General features: G+C 39.2%; 1 protein-coding gene across 1 annotated transcript in view; it reads left to right on the top strand.

Annotated features, from left to right (window-relative positions):
* LOC149192458 (tail-anchored protein insertion receptor WRB-like protein) overlaps positions 1–17433 on the top strand; it is a 117981-nt gene that overhangs the window by 82921 nt on the left and 17627 nt on the right. Inside the window, exons 3-5 of the mRNA XM_089406394.1 lie at positions 8073–8143; positions 8489–8559; positions 8684–8765. Coding sequence (XP_089262520.1) covers positions 8073–8143; positions 8489–8559; positions 8684–8765 — 224 coding nt within the window. The remainder of the gene's footprint in view (positions 1–8072; positions 8144–8488; positions 8560–8683; positions 8766–17433) is intronic.

Here is a 17433-nt window from a genome sequence, read left to right as displayed (position 1 = left end):
CTGTTCTTTATAAATTTCATTTTCCATTTAATGGTTAGTTTTTAAATAGACTTCATTTTAGTTTTAAGGAAAGTCCTATCCCAATACTTGAAAAAATGTCAGCTTTGGTTTGGGATACTTGAAACCTAGTGCTATTAATCTTTATTTACCTACATTGGTGGTGGACATCTTCTGCTTTAGGTGATTGGGTTAGTAATTGGCCTGGAGGTACTCTTGACCATTGAAATTTTAAGTAGTCCCGTGATACTTTTTTATTAAACATTTTGAATCAGGTATCTTTTCATATTAGGAAATTTCTGCTACAAGCAAGGATGAATGAAAGAATTTGGAAAGGGGGACTACCAGTTAATTGAGAGAGTTTAAGTTACAATGAATGAAATGAAACAAGACTCTAGCATTATCTTTCGATGTTCTGATATATATTCCTTCTTGTGAAATCCATGCTGTTGATCTTTCTAGAAACTTAGACAAAATCTGGTTGCAAAGTAGGATGTTTCGCAAAAAATCATCCTTAATCAATGCTGAAAAATTTCTGCATTTGTTCAAGGTAAATTTTTCCTTTCCACCAATATTTAACATTCACAAGATGTGGCACTCAGGAGGTATACTAAATTTTGTTTTATTCTCTTTTGCTCTTAGTAGGGAACATTAATATGCAGATCTTTTTGTGCAAATCCTTTTTGCCACGAGCCGTGCTCTGTGCTTGTCAAGTGAGCCATCTGATTTATATCTGTCCTTGAAGACCCACTTGCAGCCAATTGGTTTGATTTCAAATAGAGGGTCCGCCAACTTCCTTGTCTCATTCTTGATGAGAGTATCATACTCCTGCATCGGTTCTTTCCATTCATCATGAGAAGCAGTTTGTTCAAAGGAAGTTGGCTCAAAGTTAGTAGATAAATTCAAATCCATGATTATATGAAACACCCATATCCCCTGAATCTGAATTATCTACCTCACCTCTATCTTGTTTGGTAGAACTTATGGTTCCTGTCTTTCCAATCTCTTTAGGATGATTACTTTCAAGCGTGATGAGCCACTTTGGACGATTCTGAGAGGGTCCAAGTTGCTCCTCTGATTTTGATGGTGCTGCATTTTCTGTTGAATGGTGTTGTCGTTAATGTCAAAGTTAGTCTTTAAACACTTTTAATATAGGTCATTGGATTACAATAACTGGAAGTACTGATGGACAAGAAGCCTTGGAAGAGAAGGAAAGGAAGCCCTAGTCTAGATGCCCCGCTCTTGTTGAGGAAAATGAATGGGAAGATTAGTGAACTTGCAAGCAAGACCATCATAGGGTTATAGTACTCGCATGCCGTTTCTAGCGGTAAGCGGCACGCCACATAACTCCTCATGGTTGAGGAGATATGCCTTATCAAAGTTGAAGTCCAGAAAGTGTGGTCATGGTGCCCAAGTCTGAATGGTGTCTTGGTTCAAATTTGGCATAAGAAAATTCATAAAAAGAAATAATGCTTATGGTTGTTAGCTACTAGAAAGTATTGACCAAGTCAGCCCTCAAATTTTTTTTATATTTTGAAAAATAGTGTCAAGAAGGATTAAAGTCGACACTATAAAAAAATTGAATTTGTAATTTCAATTTTTTATTGGAGTTCAGGCTGACTCCTTATTTTAAGGGGTTTTAGGGCAAGTCGACCCCACCTTTCATGCCCCTTCGTCTTGTATATATAGGGCACTTGGTTGCCCTCCAAAAGCAACAATTTCTCACACATTATCTTAAGCATTCTCTTCGTGATTTTCTGAGGCCAAGAGGAGTCACGCAGATTTGAAGGAGGTCGAGTTCTGAAGGGATTTTGGTTATTTTTTATTGTGTTCTTGTGGCTATTCAGTGTGTTAAATCTGAGATTCTGATGCTCATCTAAGGCTGAATTTGTAGCTGTGAAGAGGAGATGAATTCAAGCCTATTCTGGTTGCAGGAGAAGGGGAGACAAAGGTTGAAATTGTGCTTGTTTGGGCCACAAAAGGGCCTATTCTAGACTGCAGAATGGCCACAGTAAGGCAAAATTAGGGCTGCAAGAGAAGGCACAAATTCGGGCTGTGTAAGGAGGATGAATTGAGTGCAGGCAAGGGCCTTTAAGGGTTGTTCTAGCCGCAGGGTTTCAAGGGTTGAGTTAGCCCTGTAAAGGCCGCAGAAAGAGGCCCATTTGTGTCAAGTTTCAGGGGACAAAAAGGGCTGTTAAGACCAAGTTTTCCTGGTGATTACCTCACTGTAGGGAGAATATTGTTGAGAAGATTTTTACATTGACTGATTACTGAAGCTATTAAAAGCCATATTGACAGTCTGTATTATGTGCCAATGGTCAGGACAAAACCGTTGCAATAGTGAATAGATGTTTGAATTTGTGACAGGGTTGATGGTGACTATCTCTTATTGAAGCATTGGTTTTGTTGGTTTGATACATGCCAAACATTGTAATAACTGTGTTGCATTAAGAGTAAAGCGAAGAAGACTATCTATTATAAGTTGTTGCCATCCTATCTTAATGAGTGAAGTGATTGAGTGCAGATATTTGATATTGTTTACTCTTGTCTTTAAACTACTGGAGCCGAGTAATGGCTGACTGTTAAGACAATTCAGGAGTACTATTGTTTATATGCACAGGGTTATTAATGTTGTCAGTGGGACTGAGTATGTAAAGGGTTTATTGCTTAAGCTATTAAGAATGACAGTATATTGAATGGAGGATTAGACTCATACCTGTGTATTTAGAGTTTAGCAAATATTGATGCTTATTATTACTTGATGCCATTGCTAGGGTTTGTGTAAGGGTTTGTCTTGAAGAGTGGATTTGCTATTGAATGTACATGTTAAGTAGGGAGAGCGTTGGCTATATCATCATCAAAGTATGACACTATTGATGTATATGTGCAAGCTTTGTTGAGCCTAGTATTGTCAATGTATTGCCTTGAGCTGCTGCCTTGTATGCCTTGAACCAGGGTTGGTCAGGAAACATTTGTGTGTTGCTGCCAAGGTTTTGACATTGTATTACATATTCTAGAAAGGTCAAAGTATTGATTTGAATTGCTGAGCAAAAGTAATGTCGGTGCTTGGAAAAAGTTTGTTCTGCAAGTCGAGTCCAGAGTTATGTACGGAGTTGATGTATTGCTTCATATGCTGCTAGCAAGAGTTTATGCTGCTGCTAGGGCATGATACTATTGATGAGCAGTGGAATGTGTTTAGCAGAATTGTTGAGTTGGGGCTTGTATTGAAAGGTTATTGGCTTGGTGTTTTACGATTTTGTGTTTCCTACAGTAGAAGTCGAGATAGCTTAAGGTTGGGTACATGACACATTTGTGGCAAATTGGATTATGCATGTGGGAAAAAGCTAGAGTGACACGATTTCATTAAAAAGGGCATTGCTGAGGAGAGCTATCTCATTGGTGATAACATTGATAACAATATTGTGGCAGTTGGACAGAAGCAAAGGCAATGACAATGTAGCAGGGTATTGGTAGCAGTGATAGTGAAGTCATGACAATGATTAAGCACAATGGTAAATAATCTACAATAACAAATCTATCTTATTTTAAGGGTGGTAGGGTAGAGCAAGGCGGAAATTGAAGTCTCCTTCAGGTTGGATCCTGAGAACACTTCAGGGTGGTAGGGTGGTGCTAGGGAAATAAATTGATGCTAGCAGGGTGTTGGAGCATCCTTCTAGTTGGAGCTGGTAAAACTAGGGTGTTGGAGCATCCTTTCAGTTGGAGCTGATAAAACCAAGGGGTTGGAGCCTCCTTCCAGTCGTTGTTGGAGAATCTTGGAAGTTGGAGCTTCCTGTTGATGTAATCTTTAAGACATATTAAAAAGCGTTCGATGGTTTTTCTCCCGAAAGGGTTTCCACCTAAAAATCTATTGTGTACTGTCTATGATGTTATGCATTATTGAATGGTGTTGTTAATCTTTAATGTTTAATTGATATGATTAAAATTGTTAAAAAGTGCCCAATATTGATTCACCACCCCCTCTCAGTATTGGTGAATATTCCAACCATTTCATCAACACTCAAACTTCCAATCGTGTTAATGACTTCATCCAACCAGCTTTCTTGTTTTAATGAAATGGCCAGAACTTGTTTAGGAGGGGGAGATGGTGTTGCAGAAGGAGATTCCAAAGGTTGACCTAGGATAGGGATCCCCCTTCAATATTTGGAATTTCATTATCAAATTCATGATATGTCTTTACATGAGCAAACCTTTCTAGATGATTAATCTTGCGCTTAACAATTTCATCGATCTTGGTGGATTCAAAAGATATTACATCTCTAGAAAGTTTGAACTTTTTGTTTATCTCATCGTAAAGATGGTATGCCTTAGTGGTATTTGACTACCCCAAGAAGATGCGCGTATGACTCCTTGAATCAAGCTTATTTCTTTGCTCCTTAGGAATCAAGGTGTATCAGGTGGAACTAAAGACCTTGAGATGCCTTATTGCAGGAATATGACCATACGATATTTCATAAGGAGCCTTGTTTCGAAGAGCATGAGATGGACACTTGTTTTTTACATATACTACACATTGTACTGCTTCAACCCAAAACATCCATTTCACATTTTTTAAAAAACATCATGGAATGAACCATATTTAAAAGAGTCGTTTTCATTCTTTTAGATACACCATCCTGTTAAGGATTGTATGGAATTGTAGTTTGATGTTGAATCCCATGTTGGTGAAGATAATTTTCAAATTCGTTAGATGTATGTTCTCCTCCATTATTAGTGTGAAGAGTGCCAGTATGTGGTTGTGCTTCATTTTGAATCTATTCTGAATGTTTCGAAAGCTTGAAGTTGTAATATATATTTCAACAAATAGACCTAACACATCTTGGTGTAGTCATTAACAAAAGACATGCCATATTTATTGCCATTAGCTGATGGAACAGGCACAGGGCCACACAGATTAGAATCTGTCAATCCAAGTATTCTACATGCTCTGGAGTTGAAATCATGGAAGGGTTGTTTGCTATGTTTTCCAAGGATACAAGCATGACATTGCTTCGACTTTCTAGGATTAGTAGGCAAACCGGAAACACCATTTTTTTCAACAAATGAAGGCTGCCATAATTAATGTGCCGAAATCTAGCATGCCACAAGAGACTGGAGGACATTGTACCTTCATTGTGATGAGTGAGGTATGCAGAATTTTGTGCATGAGCAAACGCTCCCTTTAACTTTAGCAATCTTTCATCTCCCACTCATGTCATCACAACCATGTTGTCGGAAGCCCTCCTTATTTCAATCTTGCCATCAAAGATCTGAATAGAGTGACCTTTCTATTGAATGTGCACAAGAGAACAAGTTCCTCTGCAACTCAGGAATATAGAGAACATCATGCAGAATAAAATCTGGGAATCCAGGCAACATGAGCCTGATGATGCCAATTCTTGAAGGCTTGAGGTTTGATTTACATGCAGAATAGACTTTGCCATCTATATTTCATTGAATCTTTCGAAAACATCTCTCCATAAGGTCATGTTAGAGATTTTTAAATATTCTTGGTTCTCATTAACTCACAATGCCAATATGCCTGTTTCAGGTTACATGAAAGCAGTTTCATGATAGTGCTATTTTTAGAAGTCTGATTTTTAGTGCTTGCATGCTGTTTCCAAATATATGTTTGGGTTCCTTGCAGAAAGCAGTTTAATGAGACTGCTTTCATTGACATGTGAGATGTTGCTATTTTTAGTAGTCCCATAGTTGTTATTTTCATGTGGAGTCTTTCCTGCTTTTTAGAGCTAGATTTCTTTTTTGGGCATTTCTATATTTATTAGTTCTATTTTTGGTAGGTATGGGGTGTGATTTCAGGATTCCAAGTGTGCAGTGGTGCAATGGCTCCCAAATTCTGGTGGATGAAGGATGATAAGTCAAGTGCACTGTTGAGCAAGTGGATTGTTCTTCAATGTAACATGTGGCAGATTGATGGAGGGTGTACATGTGCATGAGGTTCTAAATTTATCTCATACCAAAACCCTGATACCATTGTTAATTCTACCTAATTTTAAACCTAGGTTAAGTTGCCTTTGCTAGTATTACCAGCCTTAAAGCCTAATATGACTCTCTTCACATAATTGCTAAAATTTCCCTTCATAATTATAATTTATGCTATTATTAAATCCTAGATGATTTCCTAATCCTACCAAGCCAGGAAAATCCTAAGTGGAATTGTTCTTGCTAATTTTATATCTTATATCTTCCTATTGGAACTCAAATTCCCTAAGGAAGCCCACAATTTTCCTTTGAAAATGAATTTTTGGTGGTTAGTGATCAATATAGTAGCCTTGCTCCCCCAACGTTCACCTTGCTTGGTCCAATTTCCAACTTGACTTGCTCATAGAAGGTGGTGTGAAATTTGAATTGCCTAGATAGCTCGACTTGGTCCCTTGAGAGAAAATATTGTTCTAATGGTCGTTCCCTTGGTACATAACTTCCTGGTCCATGGTGAGTATAATGTCTAGTTGAGTCATCCCCAATGACTACTTTGATACCCAATGGCTAGTTTGATTTGACTTTGTGTTGACTTTTCCTCTTGCAAGTTTGACTTGTTCACTGTACCACTAGATTTCCGATTTCCTAGTTGATTTGGCAATTTCAAAACCTAGGTTTTGTTCTGAATGTCTTGATCTGTACCAGATCTATTTCTGTTTGGCCACCTTAGTCAAGGCATTGCTGCATCATCACTCTATATGCCATGTCATAATGCCCTTTGTGCTGGTTCTGTAATGCCTCAATTGCTCTGCAAAAATTGACACCTAGGTATTCTTCATCTCTCTATGCTGATCACTTTTGACATATTGCATGCTTGATTCTTTCCAACATTTTACCTGAATTGACCCCTGGAAACTTTTCCTATTTTGTTGACCAAGTTTGACCAGGTTGTAACTAGCCACTAAATCTCCAGTTTGGGAAAATTCCATGTGGCATGGAATCCTCTCATCATGCTCCACAATATGAGACTGGGTTGATTTTTTAACTACTTAGACCATTTTGCATTGGGAACTGTGAACTGCCTCGAGAACATGAAACTTGTCATATGAGACTGCTATGCTGTGAGAGCTGTAATGAGGAATATTGCATGAAGGCCAAGGTCATCTACAAACTTGATAAGACTCTAACCTTGTAGAATGACATAGGTGCACCTTGACATGCACTGGACTGACCCATATATCGGTGATCACTCGTACAAATGCAGGCTCCCATAAAACCATGAGTCCTCAAGAGGATCCACCAAAATTCCTCCAATAAGGTTAGGGATGAGAGTGCATAGGTGAAGCTTTCAAGGGACAGGGCATGGTCCAACCATACCATTGAGAACTGACTCAAATTGACAAGACATAGTTCTAGGATGTCTAATACAAGGTGTCACATGGTTTTTACATGGCTTTTGACTTGTGACATTGGGCTTACAATGGTGGTGAATGCTGCATTGAAAAAATGTATGTACCCCAGCTAACAAGAGGGGTAACAGGTCCAATGATCACAATTCACACCATCACTAGTGGGTGCCATGTACTCTTTTTGCTTCTTATTAATGATATTTTACAGAAGACATGGATTTTCTTTCTTATAGAGTGGTTAGGTACATTAGGAGCATTTAAGAAATTCAATGCTGCAATTGAGGCAAATGTTTATATAAGGATAAGTGTTCTTTGGTCAAATAGTGGAGAGGAGTTTGTGGCGCTTCCTGACTTTTTCCTTCTTTGTGTGCATGATTTTGATAATGAGGATGTTGCAATTGTATTTTTGCATCAAATCATCTTCTTTGTTGTTAATTTTTTATTTTCTTGTCATGTTTTTTTAATAATTATTTCCTTCAACACATGATAGGGGAGCTTGTTACAATTTGTTTTTTGTAATGAAAATGATCCTTGCTTTCGAGGCAGGTGAAATCTAAAACTGTCAGAAAAAGGACGATGTGCTAACGTTTTCATTTGTTTAGGGTAGTGTTTCTATATATTTTGCATGGTCCATGTCTTAGAGTTAAATGTCATGCTAGTTTGAATCCACTGTTGTTTCAATTATTGTAGCTTCTGACGTGACACTTTGCTGAATGAACATTGTTACAGGCCTTCGACATTTGCACAAGCTGCAAAGCTTAGGCGGGCTGCTGCAGCTAAGGAGAAAGAGCTTCTTCAGAGTATGCTAATTTGTGGCTTTTGCAACACTTAGCTGTCTGTGCATTTGATGCTTGAATTTTAATGTGTTGAGATCTTTTGCTATTTGCTCCTTTTTTTAATCTTGGTAAAACTGATTTTAGAGCTTATATTGTTACAGCTATCCCGTATAAGTTTAATATCAGCTTGCTTTTTCAGAACAAAACTCCATAACATATCATTTCTTCAGCAGTATGAAATTGGTTCAGGCATCAATTGTATCTGCTCGAAAATTATTTTTGATATAGATCTTCATATGTTATTTTCTTGTCAGGTTACTGGATTTAGCACCATTTGATGCGTATTAACAGTTAGCATCTTTTTTTCAGTTAGACAGAAGCTCTCAGTAGAAAAAGGCCTTTCATCTCAGCTGCATCTCATGGCCCCAAAAATTTTGAAGGCAAGTATGATACATTTTGCAAGCATAAAATATATTATATATTTTACAAACTTGGCTTTTATTTTTCATTGTTTGCATTGATTTCTATTCTTCTTCTATTATTCAACTGTATTTCTGATTTCAGGCCTGCATTTATCTTGGTTTTGTGTGGTGGTTTTGGGGTGTCCCTATCGCAGTAGTTTCAACTCAATTGTTACAACCATTGGGTAGGTTTATTTCCCTTTCTTTTGGTTGTCTCTTCACATTGTATCCATATTAAAGAAGAACTAGGAAATAGCAACAAATGTTTATTATACACGCTACTTTTTTATCATTTGTTACTTTTCCAAGTTCATAAACTGAGACCTCGCTGTCTTGGGTGAAGGTTCCAATCTTGTAAATGTCAGAAATTGTAACAGCTCTGAAATTTGGTGTTTGTTTGCATATCTTGAACTTCAAAGTACATACCATTTGTCGTTAGTTTGGCACAACCGTGGTTGTGTACACAAATTGGGACTGCTAGACCTAATGTCATGTAATAGGAATAGAATGCATCCCTTGTTGGTTTTTGTAACAACTAAGCAATTCTGCTATTGCAGATTGTATATCTTAACCTACAAAGCAGATACCATATTTGACATGCATGTAGATTGTAACATAGATTAACAATCTTTAAAAAAATTACCAGAGAAATTATCTAGATATTCTGACTTGTTAATTGGGGTAATTTGAAAGTGTTTACACCATGTTTGGGCTGCTTCATGAGATTTGGGATACATTGTGTATGATCAGTCCATAATGGTTGGTGATGGATTTGCATATTGGAGATGGATTACTCAGTAGTTGCTTGATGGGTGCTTGCATGATATGCTTCCCTAGGGTGTTGGAGATCTCGTGATAGCTTGGGTGACATTCTACATGATGACTAGATGGAGACGGTTGCTTGCTTGGAAATACCCTACTTGCGAAGAGGACTAGATGGAGACAGTAGCTTGGATGCTGGCATGGAGGCTTGGAGTTGTTGAGAAACCAAATGCTAGAAGATAATGATTGATTTCTCTTAACTTGATATTAACTTGTGAATGTTTGTTGGCTTCTTATTTGTTAAATTTGGCAACTAGGGCCAAACTTCACCTTGGACAGCTCATATGAGACAGCTGATATTTTTATTGGATTCCTCTCTCCTAGAGTTGTAGGATTGATCTAAAGATCATCCCATTCTGACATGTACAAATGGAATTATGAATTTATTTTGATTATGGACAAATTGTCAAGGTCGGCCAGCGATCTAATTTGCACTCTCAAGCCCACAACGTTGCATATAAATACAAGGAACATCCTCCTCATTTTGTCACCTCACTCACTCACACTTTGTAATGTTCCTAACTAGGAAATTCAATGATAAAAAAAGCAAACAGACAAACCAATGTCCAAAAATGAGATGCAATCAATAAACACCCATGAAAACGATGGAAATAGAGAACTTCTGAGCCATTTTATCAAATCCTCATGGAGCAAATACAACAGTGAATGGAATGGTGCACTTGGGCTTGTCTCCAAGGACAAGCGTGACAAAACCCAGGTGAGCAAATGATGATCTGAGGGTTGCCCAACTGCTGCTCCATAAGTGATCCACGTTGCCCAGAAATTGCGCCCCCTGTTAGAAAGGATGTGCTGAAACCCCTGCTTCCCTTGCTCAGAAAATTATGAAACTTCAACTCCCGGATCCTCAACCAAAACCCACCAAAACCCAAGAAGGGTTTGGCCTAGTTCAGACCCCTGAAAATCGACCCTCAAGGAGCACATCCTCCTCCTGAAGCTAGCAAACTCGGCCTGTCTGAAATGTGCCGAGAAAGCTCTCCAAATCTGCTCCAATCACTGAGATGCTGCCCCCATGGATTTCCACCCTTCTCCCAACTGATCCCAGTGTTGTAGCTCTCTCCCTCAACTCCCACGTGAGCCCAGTCTGGCCCTCTGCGCAGTCCTCCAAGGCTGTAATTCGAACTGCTCAAATGCAACACCCTCTTGCTCCAAAAATCCTCCCAAAGGCTGGTCTACTGATGTACTCCAACTCTCCAAGTTTCTCTGGCAAGTGCTGCCCAGATGAACCCCCAGTCACAACTGCGTGTTTCCCTCTCTGCGTGATCCAGAAATATGCTCCACTGGTCTGCGGGCTAAGTGGAATGGCCACAAATGTTCCTCCCCTCCCAAATGTTGCTTGCCCTCAAGCAACTTCAGCGCTGGGTACTCTAGAATGTGCCACCTTCCCATGTGGCATCCTCATCCAGCAAGTTCTTCCAACGCACCAAAAACTCCCTAATGGTCCTGCTCCTTAGCTTCCTCTCCCGTGTCTCCAAAATAGTCTCAGGCTCCAAAACCAAATGGCCCTCATCATCCAATGGGGGTAACTCAACTGCTGTTGTCACTTGTTGTCCCAACACCTTTTTAAGGCATGAGACATAGAATATGTTGTGAATCTTGCTCCTCGGAGGCAGTTCTAGCTCGTAGGCCCCCCCCCAACCCATCTGGCCACCCTATACGACCCATAAAAATGTGATTGTAGCTTCTCGACCCCCTTCTGCTTCAAGGTGGACTGTCTGTATGGCTGTAACCGGAGGTACATCAAATCCCTCTCCTCAAAATGCCTCTCAGTTCTGTGCCTATCTACGTACATCTTCTGGTGATTTTCTATTTTCACTAAGTTGTCCTTGAGAGCCTTGAGGATGTGTGGGCTCTCTAGGATCCAGTCTTTGGCCTTTGGGGCCCGACTGTCTCCAAAAACAATGTCAGTGAAAGACAATGCATCATAACCATACAAGGCACAGAAAAGAGTCATACTGATGGACATGTGATGGGTGGTGTTGTAGCTATACTTGCCCAAGTGCAACCATCAAATCCAAGCTCTCTGCTACCGAGTCATGTAGTTTCTCAGGTACCCCTTCAGGCACTGATTACCTCGCTCGATCTGGCCATCTGTTGTGGGGTGGTAGCTCATGCTAGGGGTGAGGTTAGTACTAACCAACCTGAAGAGTTGATTTTTTGGTAGCATCAGATGTGCTCTAGCTCCGAAATTTTGTGGAGGGGCTAGAACACATGAGATCTCCAAGACCCAGAAATCGTTTGGAGAAATTCCACCCGGAGTGCATATTATTCAAATAATTAATTATTTTTAATGGTGCCTAAGTTAAAACTTAGGAAATTAAAATAATTAAAGTGAATTAATGTAAATATGGGTGAGAAGCTTCTAAGTGACGAGGATCAAGTCTAATTTAATCTTAGCCATTGATTAGAGATTAGATCATGGCCGTTGATTTCTTAACAGGAAAAGTATAAAGGAGGGTTTGGGCTCTGTTAACCCTGACGCCTACACCTACCTACGAGTCAGTGAGAAAAACCTTCAACCCCACAAGGTGTGGTTTGTGGCAGGGAACTAAGAAAAGGGGCTGTCACACTAATCCCGACTCTTTCCGTTTGAGCTATCTCCTAGGTTAGCTAAGGGGGGTGGTTCCTAATGAAAATTCAAGTCAAAGAAGACGTGAGTTTCTAGGAGAATTGTTAGAGTTAAATAGATTATTTCTTTAAGACTTATAAGCAAAATTGATATGAGAAATAACCTTAGATACATAAGATAAGCATGAAATACATAAACAACCAGTGCATTCAAAGTATTGCTCTTTAAGAAATGAAATTGTATTTGCTTAGAATGAAGTGATGCTTTCAAATGGAAAGCCAAAATAACCCTGAAAAGTGAAACAATAAATTGTTAGCACAAGACATTATAAATGCTTTCAAGATGAATAAGCCTACAAATCAAAGCATGGAAACTATCTTGCTCAAAAGGATACAAAACGAACTCAAATGTTGGACCAAGATGACAACATGCAATTAGGTTTGCAACCCAAAATAATAGTACTTGAAAGTGAAATCAACCATTCATGACAATATGCAATTAAACCAAAAGATAAACCAATTTCCAAGTACAAGAAAATTAAACTTGTTGCAAAATTAAAAGAGATTACAATGCTTGCATCCAAAGTACCTCTTGAAATAAGATTTGCATGTGAGACTTTAAACCATCAAGATTGCAAGAAATTTAAGAACTTTGCAAACAAAGCAAATAAAGTGGAATGAGTTCTTGGTTTATTTTATTAATTAGTGCTAAGGGAAAGTTACAATTGAACTCTAGTTCTCAGACCTCATCCTCGCCCAAATGTTTGGATCTCACAATGAGGAGTTAATAGAGGTAGAGGGTTCCTAAAAGTCTATTCAACCAACTTAAGTTGGAGGTAAGTTTTAATGAGGCTTGGGGCCTTCCTATACTAAAATGCTTAGATGAAGTGCAAATTTTGTTAATTCCCCAAATTAAACTAATGCTTCATGCAAATGCTTCAAAGAGATTGATTTGCAACGCTTGAGAGCGTATGCATGTGGGAATTTAAATACAAGATTAGTAAAATTTTGCATGTGGAGTGAAAGATGTTGATTTTAAGCACACATAATATGAAATTAAAAGCTAAGAAAAACTAAAAGCAAGATTAGGCCACCCACAAGAATCCCTCCTCTAAATGAGGAAGGGGGATGCCATGGGAAAAATCCCAAGCTCCCTCCAACAATTTTTTTAATCTTTTATTAGCACTTAAAGCGGGTAAAAATGCCTCTAAGAGGGCAGCCCACAATACGAGAGAGATCTTTACAAAGATGAGACTCTAACAAAGCTAGACTTTCTCCCCAAAAAATATAACAACAACAAACTTGAAGATGGAAAAAACTCTCCAAAAGAGATTCACAAGGCCCACGGCCTCGATGAGTTTACAACTCTCTCCCAAGTGCTTATGGCCTCCCTAGAAATCAGTCTTTGGATAACGTGAGGGGGTCCTGTATACACACGAGTTAGTAGTTTTCCAAAGCTTCTCCTCAAGCTCCTTGTTGCCCAATGCTCAAGCCTATGGGTTGCAAAAAAAAATACCAGTTGTCAGTGTAAAATTAGGAAAAAGAAACCAAAACTAAGCTTAGAACTTAATTTACAAAGTACTAGCTCAAGTAATGGGAGTGAAACCCCATACTTGCTTAGCTTTAGAAATGACTCTTGAATAGGAGATATAATTTTGAAAGAAGTAGAACCAAAGAAGTATTTAGAATTTTAATTGGATGATCAAGTAGCTATAGGTTAAAAAAACTCCTTTTTGCTCTTCGTTGGATTGAAAACTTGGAGCAAAAAAATGGCTGAGTCTTGGATCGTTGTGATTCTAGGAGTGAGTCGATCTAATTGAGATTTCTCGCACTTCTAGATGGATTCCTGCACACAATACAAAAGATCTTTCCCACACACTTGAAGACGTATTAGTTTGCACAAGATTAGAGCAATATAATAGATAAGATAAACCAAACATTCCTTCTAAAATGAATTGACAAACTTATTCCTAGAATGCTACTCTAAATCAATGATATGTGCAAGATAGCTTGCACACATCAATCCAAGCAAGATGACAAACATAAACTAATATTAATTCAACATGCGAAAGAAATTAAACACAATAGCAGTAGTATGAAAGGACATCACCTCATAATGCCAAGATTTCACCAACCAGATATCCCCAAAGTCTTGATTGTATTAAAAAAGTATGCAAGTACAAAATGACAGAGTTTCTTCAAGCCCAATAGCTTATTACATGATACAATATGAGAACCCTTGGCTCTATTATATAGAGATTTGGGAGCAAATCCCAATGAAGAATGACAATGACAAATGGCATTGGAGCCAATCCCAATGTAGAAGTGATTAAACAAGTGGCATGAAGTGACAATCCCAAAAAGAAATTCGAATTTGTTGAATGAAGCTCCAATGCCAAGTGTAAAAATCGAATTCTGGCAAGTGGACATCATTTTCTTTTTTCCTTATGTGCCAAATTCGAATTTTATGATAGAATGACAAGTGTATATGGGTGGTAACCCATGTGGGGACAATTTCCCACAAAAATCTCCACCAAATATTCTCCCAAATCCTTTCAAATGTGCATTAACTTCACAAATTCGAATTTTCAAGTAAGCAACTTTCTCCTTTAAAGCTAGAAATTCGATTTTATTTGAGCACATGTCATTTCCTTGATTTTAGGAGTCCACATCACTTTGGGACTTCACTTTAACTCCCCTCCTATAATTTTCCACCTCATTTCCACGATATTTAGCATGTGTGGATATTTATTTTTCTCCATTTATTTAATTTTTGGCTTAATTAATTGCTAGATTTCCCACTAAACTTAAGAAAAGTGGGTTTTGAGGGTTCAAAGCACATTTTTAACCCATCAAAATGTGCCATATTAGAAAGTTGAGGGTGAGAGGTGCAAATTTCATTACTCATACCCTATACAACTTCTCTAGAGATCATTTATTACATTACAAGTATAATTCTATTAGCAATTTCCATAGTGCGGAAAATCTAAAAAAATAAGAAATAACTACCTAGACCTAACCAAATTCTACGAATTTTTTTGTGTGATCTAATATAGTAATATACATCGACTCTAGACACTAATATGTGTTAGGGGCTCAACTTTCAAGCCATCACTCTGACTTTGGGGTAAAATGTGAGTGAAAAAACCCAGAAAATTATCCGCCTCTGAAACAGAAGGGATAATTAACCAGATAAAACAAACACTCCAAGGTGTACTTGTTTGAGCATCGAGTCCCAACACCCTAGGCTTGTTACAGAGTCAAAAACTCATCATTACTAGTATCACTCATTACAATTCCTTGTAGGGTGTGTAATCTGGGTACAAGAAAGATGACGAGAACATAGAAGTAGAGTTAAAAAACTCTGTTGAATGATGATATCTGATGGTACAAGTGTCCTCTGGATCATCCTTGGGCATGGAGTCTTCATATAATCATCAGGTGCCACTCCAATGGTCAATAAGGTCAGTTGGAGAATACACACAGAGAGATTAAGGAAATCGATTTTCTGAGGTGAGAAGTTCTCAGGAGGAAAATCGATTGGTGAGATCTTGCAGCTCAGGGGCAAGGATAGTTCGGGAATATTGACAGAGAGGTGGAGAGAAGCTTGTGGAGGCAGCGCAGTAGCCAGGAGGACTGACGCTGGACCAGTTTGGGCCCACGCAGCCTTGATGCAGAGCCAAAAGGGCCAACACAAAGGAGAAAGCTGCCATCCACGCAGAATGCCGGAACTGCCGGAACAACTGGGGAAGCTGATGTAGTAGGCAGAAGAGCTGACACAGAACCTGTTGCGCTGACGCAGTGCCAGCGTAGAAGTAGCAGGGCTAGCTAGTTTTGCTGCTGGATCAGCTGGAATCTGCCGGGAGAAGTAAAACTCACTCAGTTTTTCCGCCATTGTATTTCTCTGTAACTAGTTTGCCGAGAGGGCAACTAGCATTTGTATTTAGAACTACTGCTTGATAATAGAAAACCCTTAGAGCTGCTGCACCAGTTTTCCCGCATTGGGTTTTTCGAGGACATTTAGTCCAAAAATAAGTGTGTCCTTTGTGTGGTTGTCTCATTTATTTTTAAGTACTTGATCTGTATATTGGTGTAGGTTGCAGTCTATTTGCATTAATATTTTTGAATATTTCTAAAAATAACTTGTTAAAATGAAGAACACAAGTAGGTAATGAAAATCAGTTTATTGCAGTAGGATTTCTGGTTTGTTAGATTCAGAATTTTTCACATGTTATCAGAGCGATTGCAGATCAAGGAGGACTGAAGCCATCAACGGAAGAACAGAGGAAAATCTGTGCATGAAGGCAATTGTCTCGCGAGACAATACAGTTTTAGGCCAAGAGAGCAGAGGAGGGGTGATGTAGTCACCAAGGGAGGCTCACGCAGAGCCTGCGTTAGCTTGATTGGGTGACGCTGTTGCTGCAGAAGGTAACACAATGATTGCTGGGCTAGCGTAGAGACTGTTGAGTCTCGTTTTTCTGGTTGCTGTGGCTAGAGGTGCAACACATATTTTGTAATATTCCTAATTAGCCATGGCTAATTGGAATACTCGATTTTGCTCAATTTTGCCTTCTATAGTTAGTTATAAATAAAAAAGTGAGGAAGGGGGACATAACTCACTTTATGAATAAAGTCACTCCCTAGTAGCACAACGTTGTAACTTAAAAGGGGAGCTAAGGGGGCCCAAGGACCACGTAGAGAAGGGGTCCACGCAGACACTTGGAGGGACTGCGCAGATGGAGAAGGAACACGTGGCAAGAGAGAGGCTATGTTGGAGGAGGTGGGCCTTAGGGTTTTGAGAGAGGCCAACGCTATAAAGGAGAGAGGAGCCTTCTCATTTTGATCATTCGATTATGTTGCATTTGAGCTAGTCACTTCGACTTAGAGCACGTTGGTTGTTTAGCCTGTCTGCAACACTGTTTAGTGCATCGAGTGTCTCTATTCAGAGATCTCACCCTTAGCCCCGGGGGACTTTGAGTGCCTACTTGGGCAAGGTAGTTCCATCAGTATTTTGCAGGAGGAGCGATTTCTGGAGTTGAGGAGGAGCTGAGTATTTTGATGACTGCGCAGTCTTGAGAGGGGAGGACGTAGTTCTTTTGGGTAGGAGCTCCGGATTGGGTTTTTGTGGAGGATTTGAGCTGGGAGATTGAGCAAGGGATCAACCCTTGCATATTGGAGGATTTTGGCAGAGTTTCGGGCAGAGTTTTGGAGGTTTCTCTTCAGGAGCAGTGCAGAGCCTTGAGGGATTGCGTAGATCCCCAAGAGGGTGATTTTCGGGGGTCAACAATTTTAGAAAAGCTTTCTGGGCTTTTCTGGGTTTATTGAGCAGAGGCTGATTCCAGAGTTTCAACATTTTCTGAGGAGGGGAACAACCCCAAATCTTCATTTGATTCCAGCAGTAGCAGCAACACAACAGTTCTCTGGCAGTTTGGACGCAGTTCAGAG

Source organism: Pinus tabuliformis, chromosome 2_2 (genome assembly GCF_031772625.1).
Source record: "Pinus tabuliformis cultivar Carrire ecotype Pingquan chromosome 2_2, CPIR1, whole genome shotgun sequence".
Classification (NCBI taxonomy): Eukaryota; Viridiplantae; Streptophyta; class Pinopsida; order Pinales; family Pinaceae; genus Pinus; species Pinus tabuliformis.
This window is presented reverse-complemented; position numbering and strand designations above follow the sequence as displayed.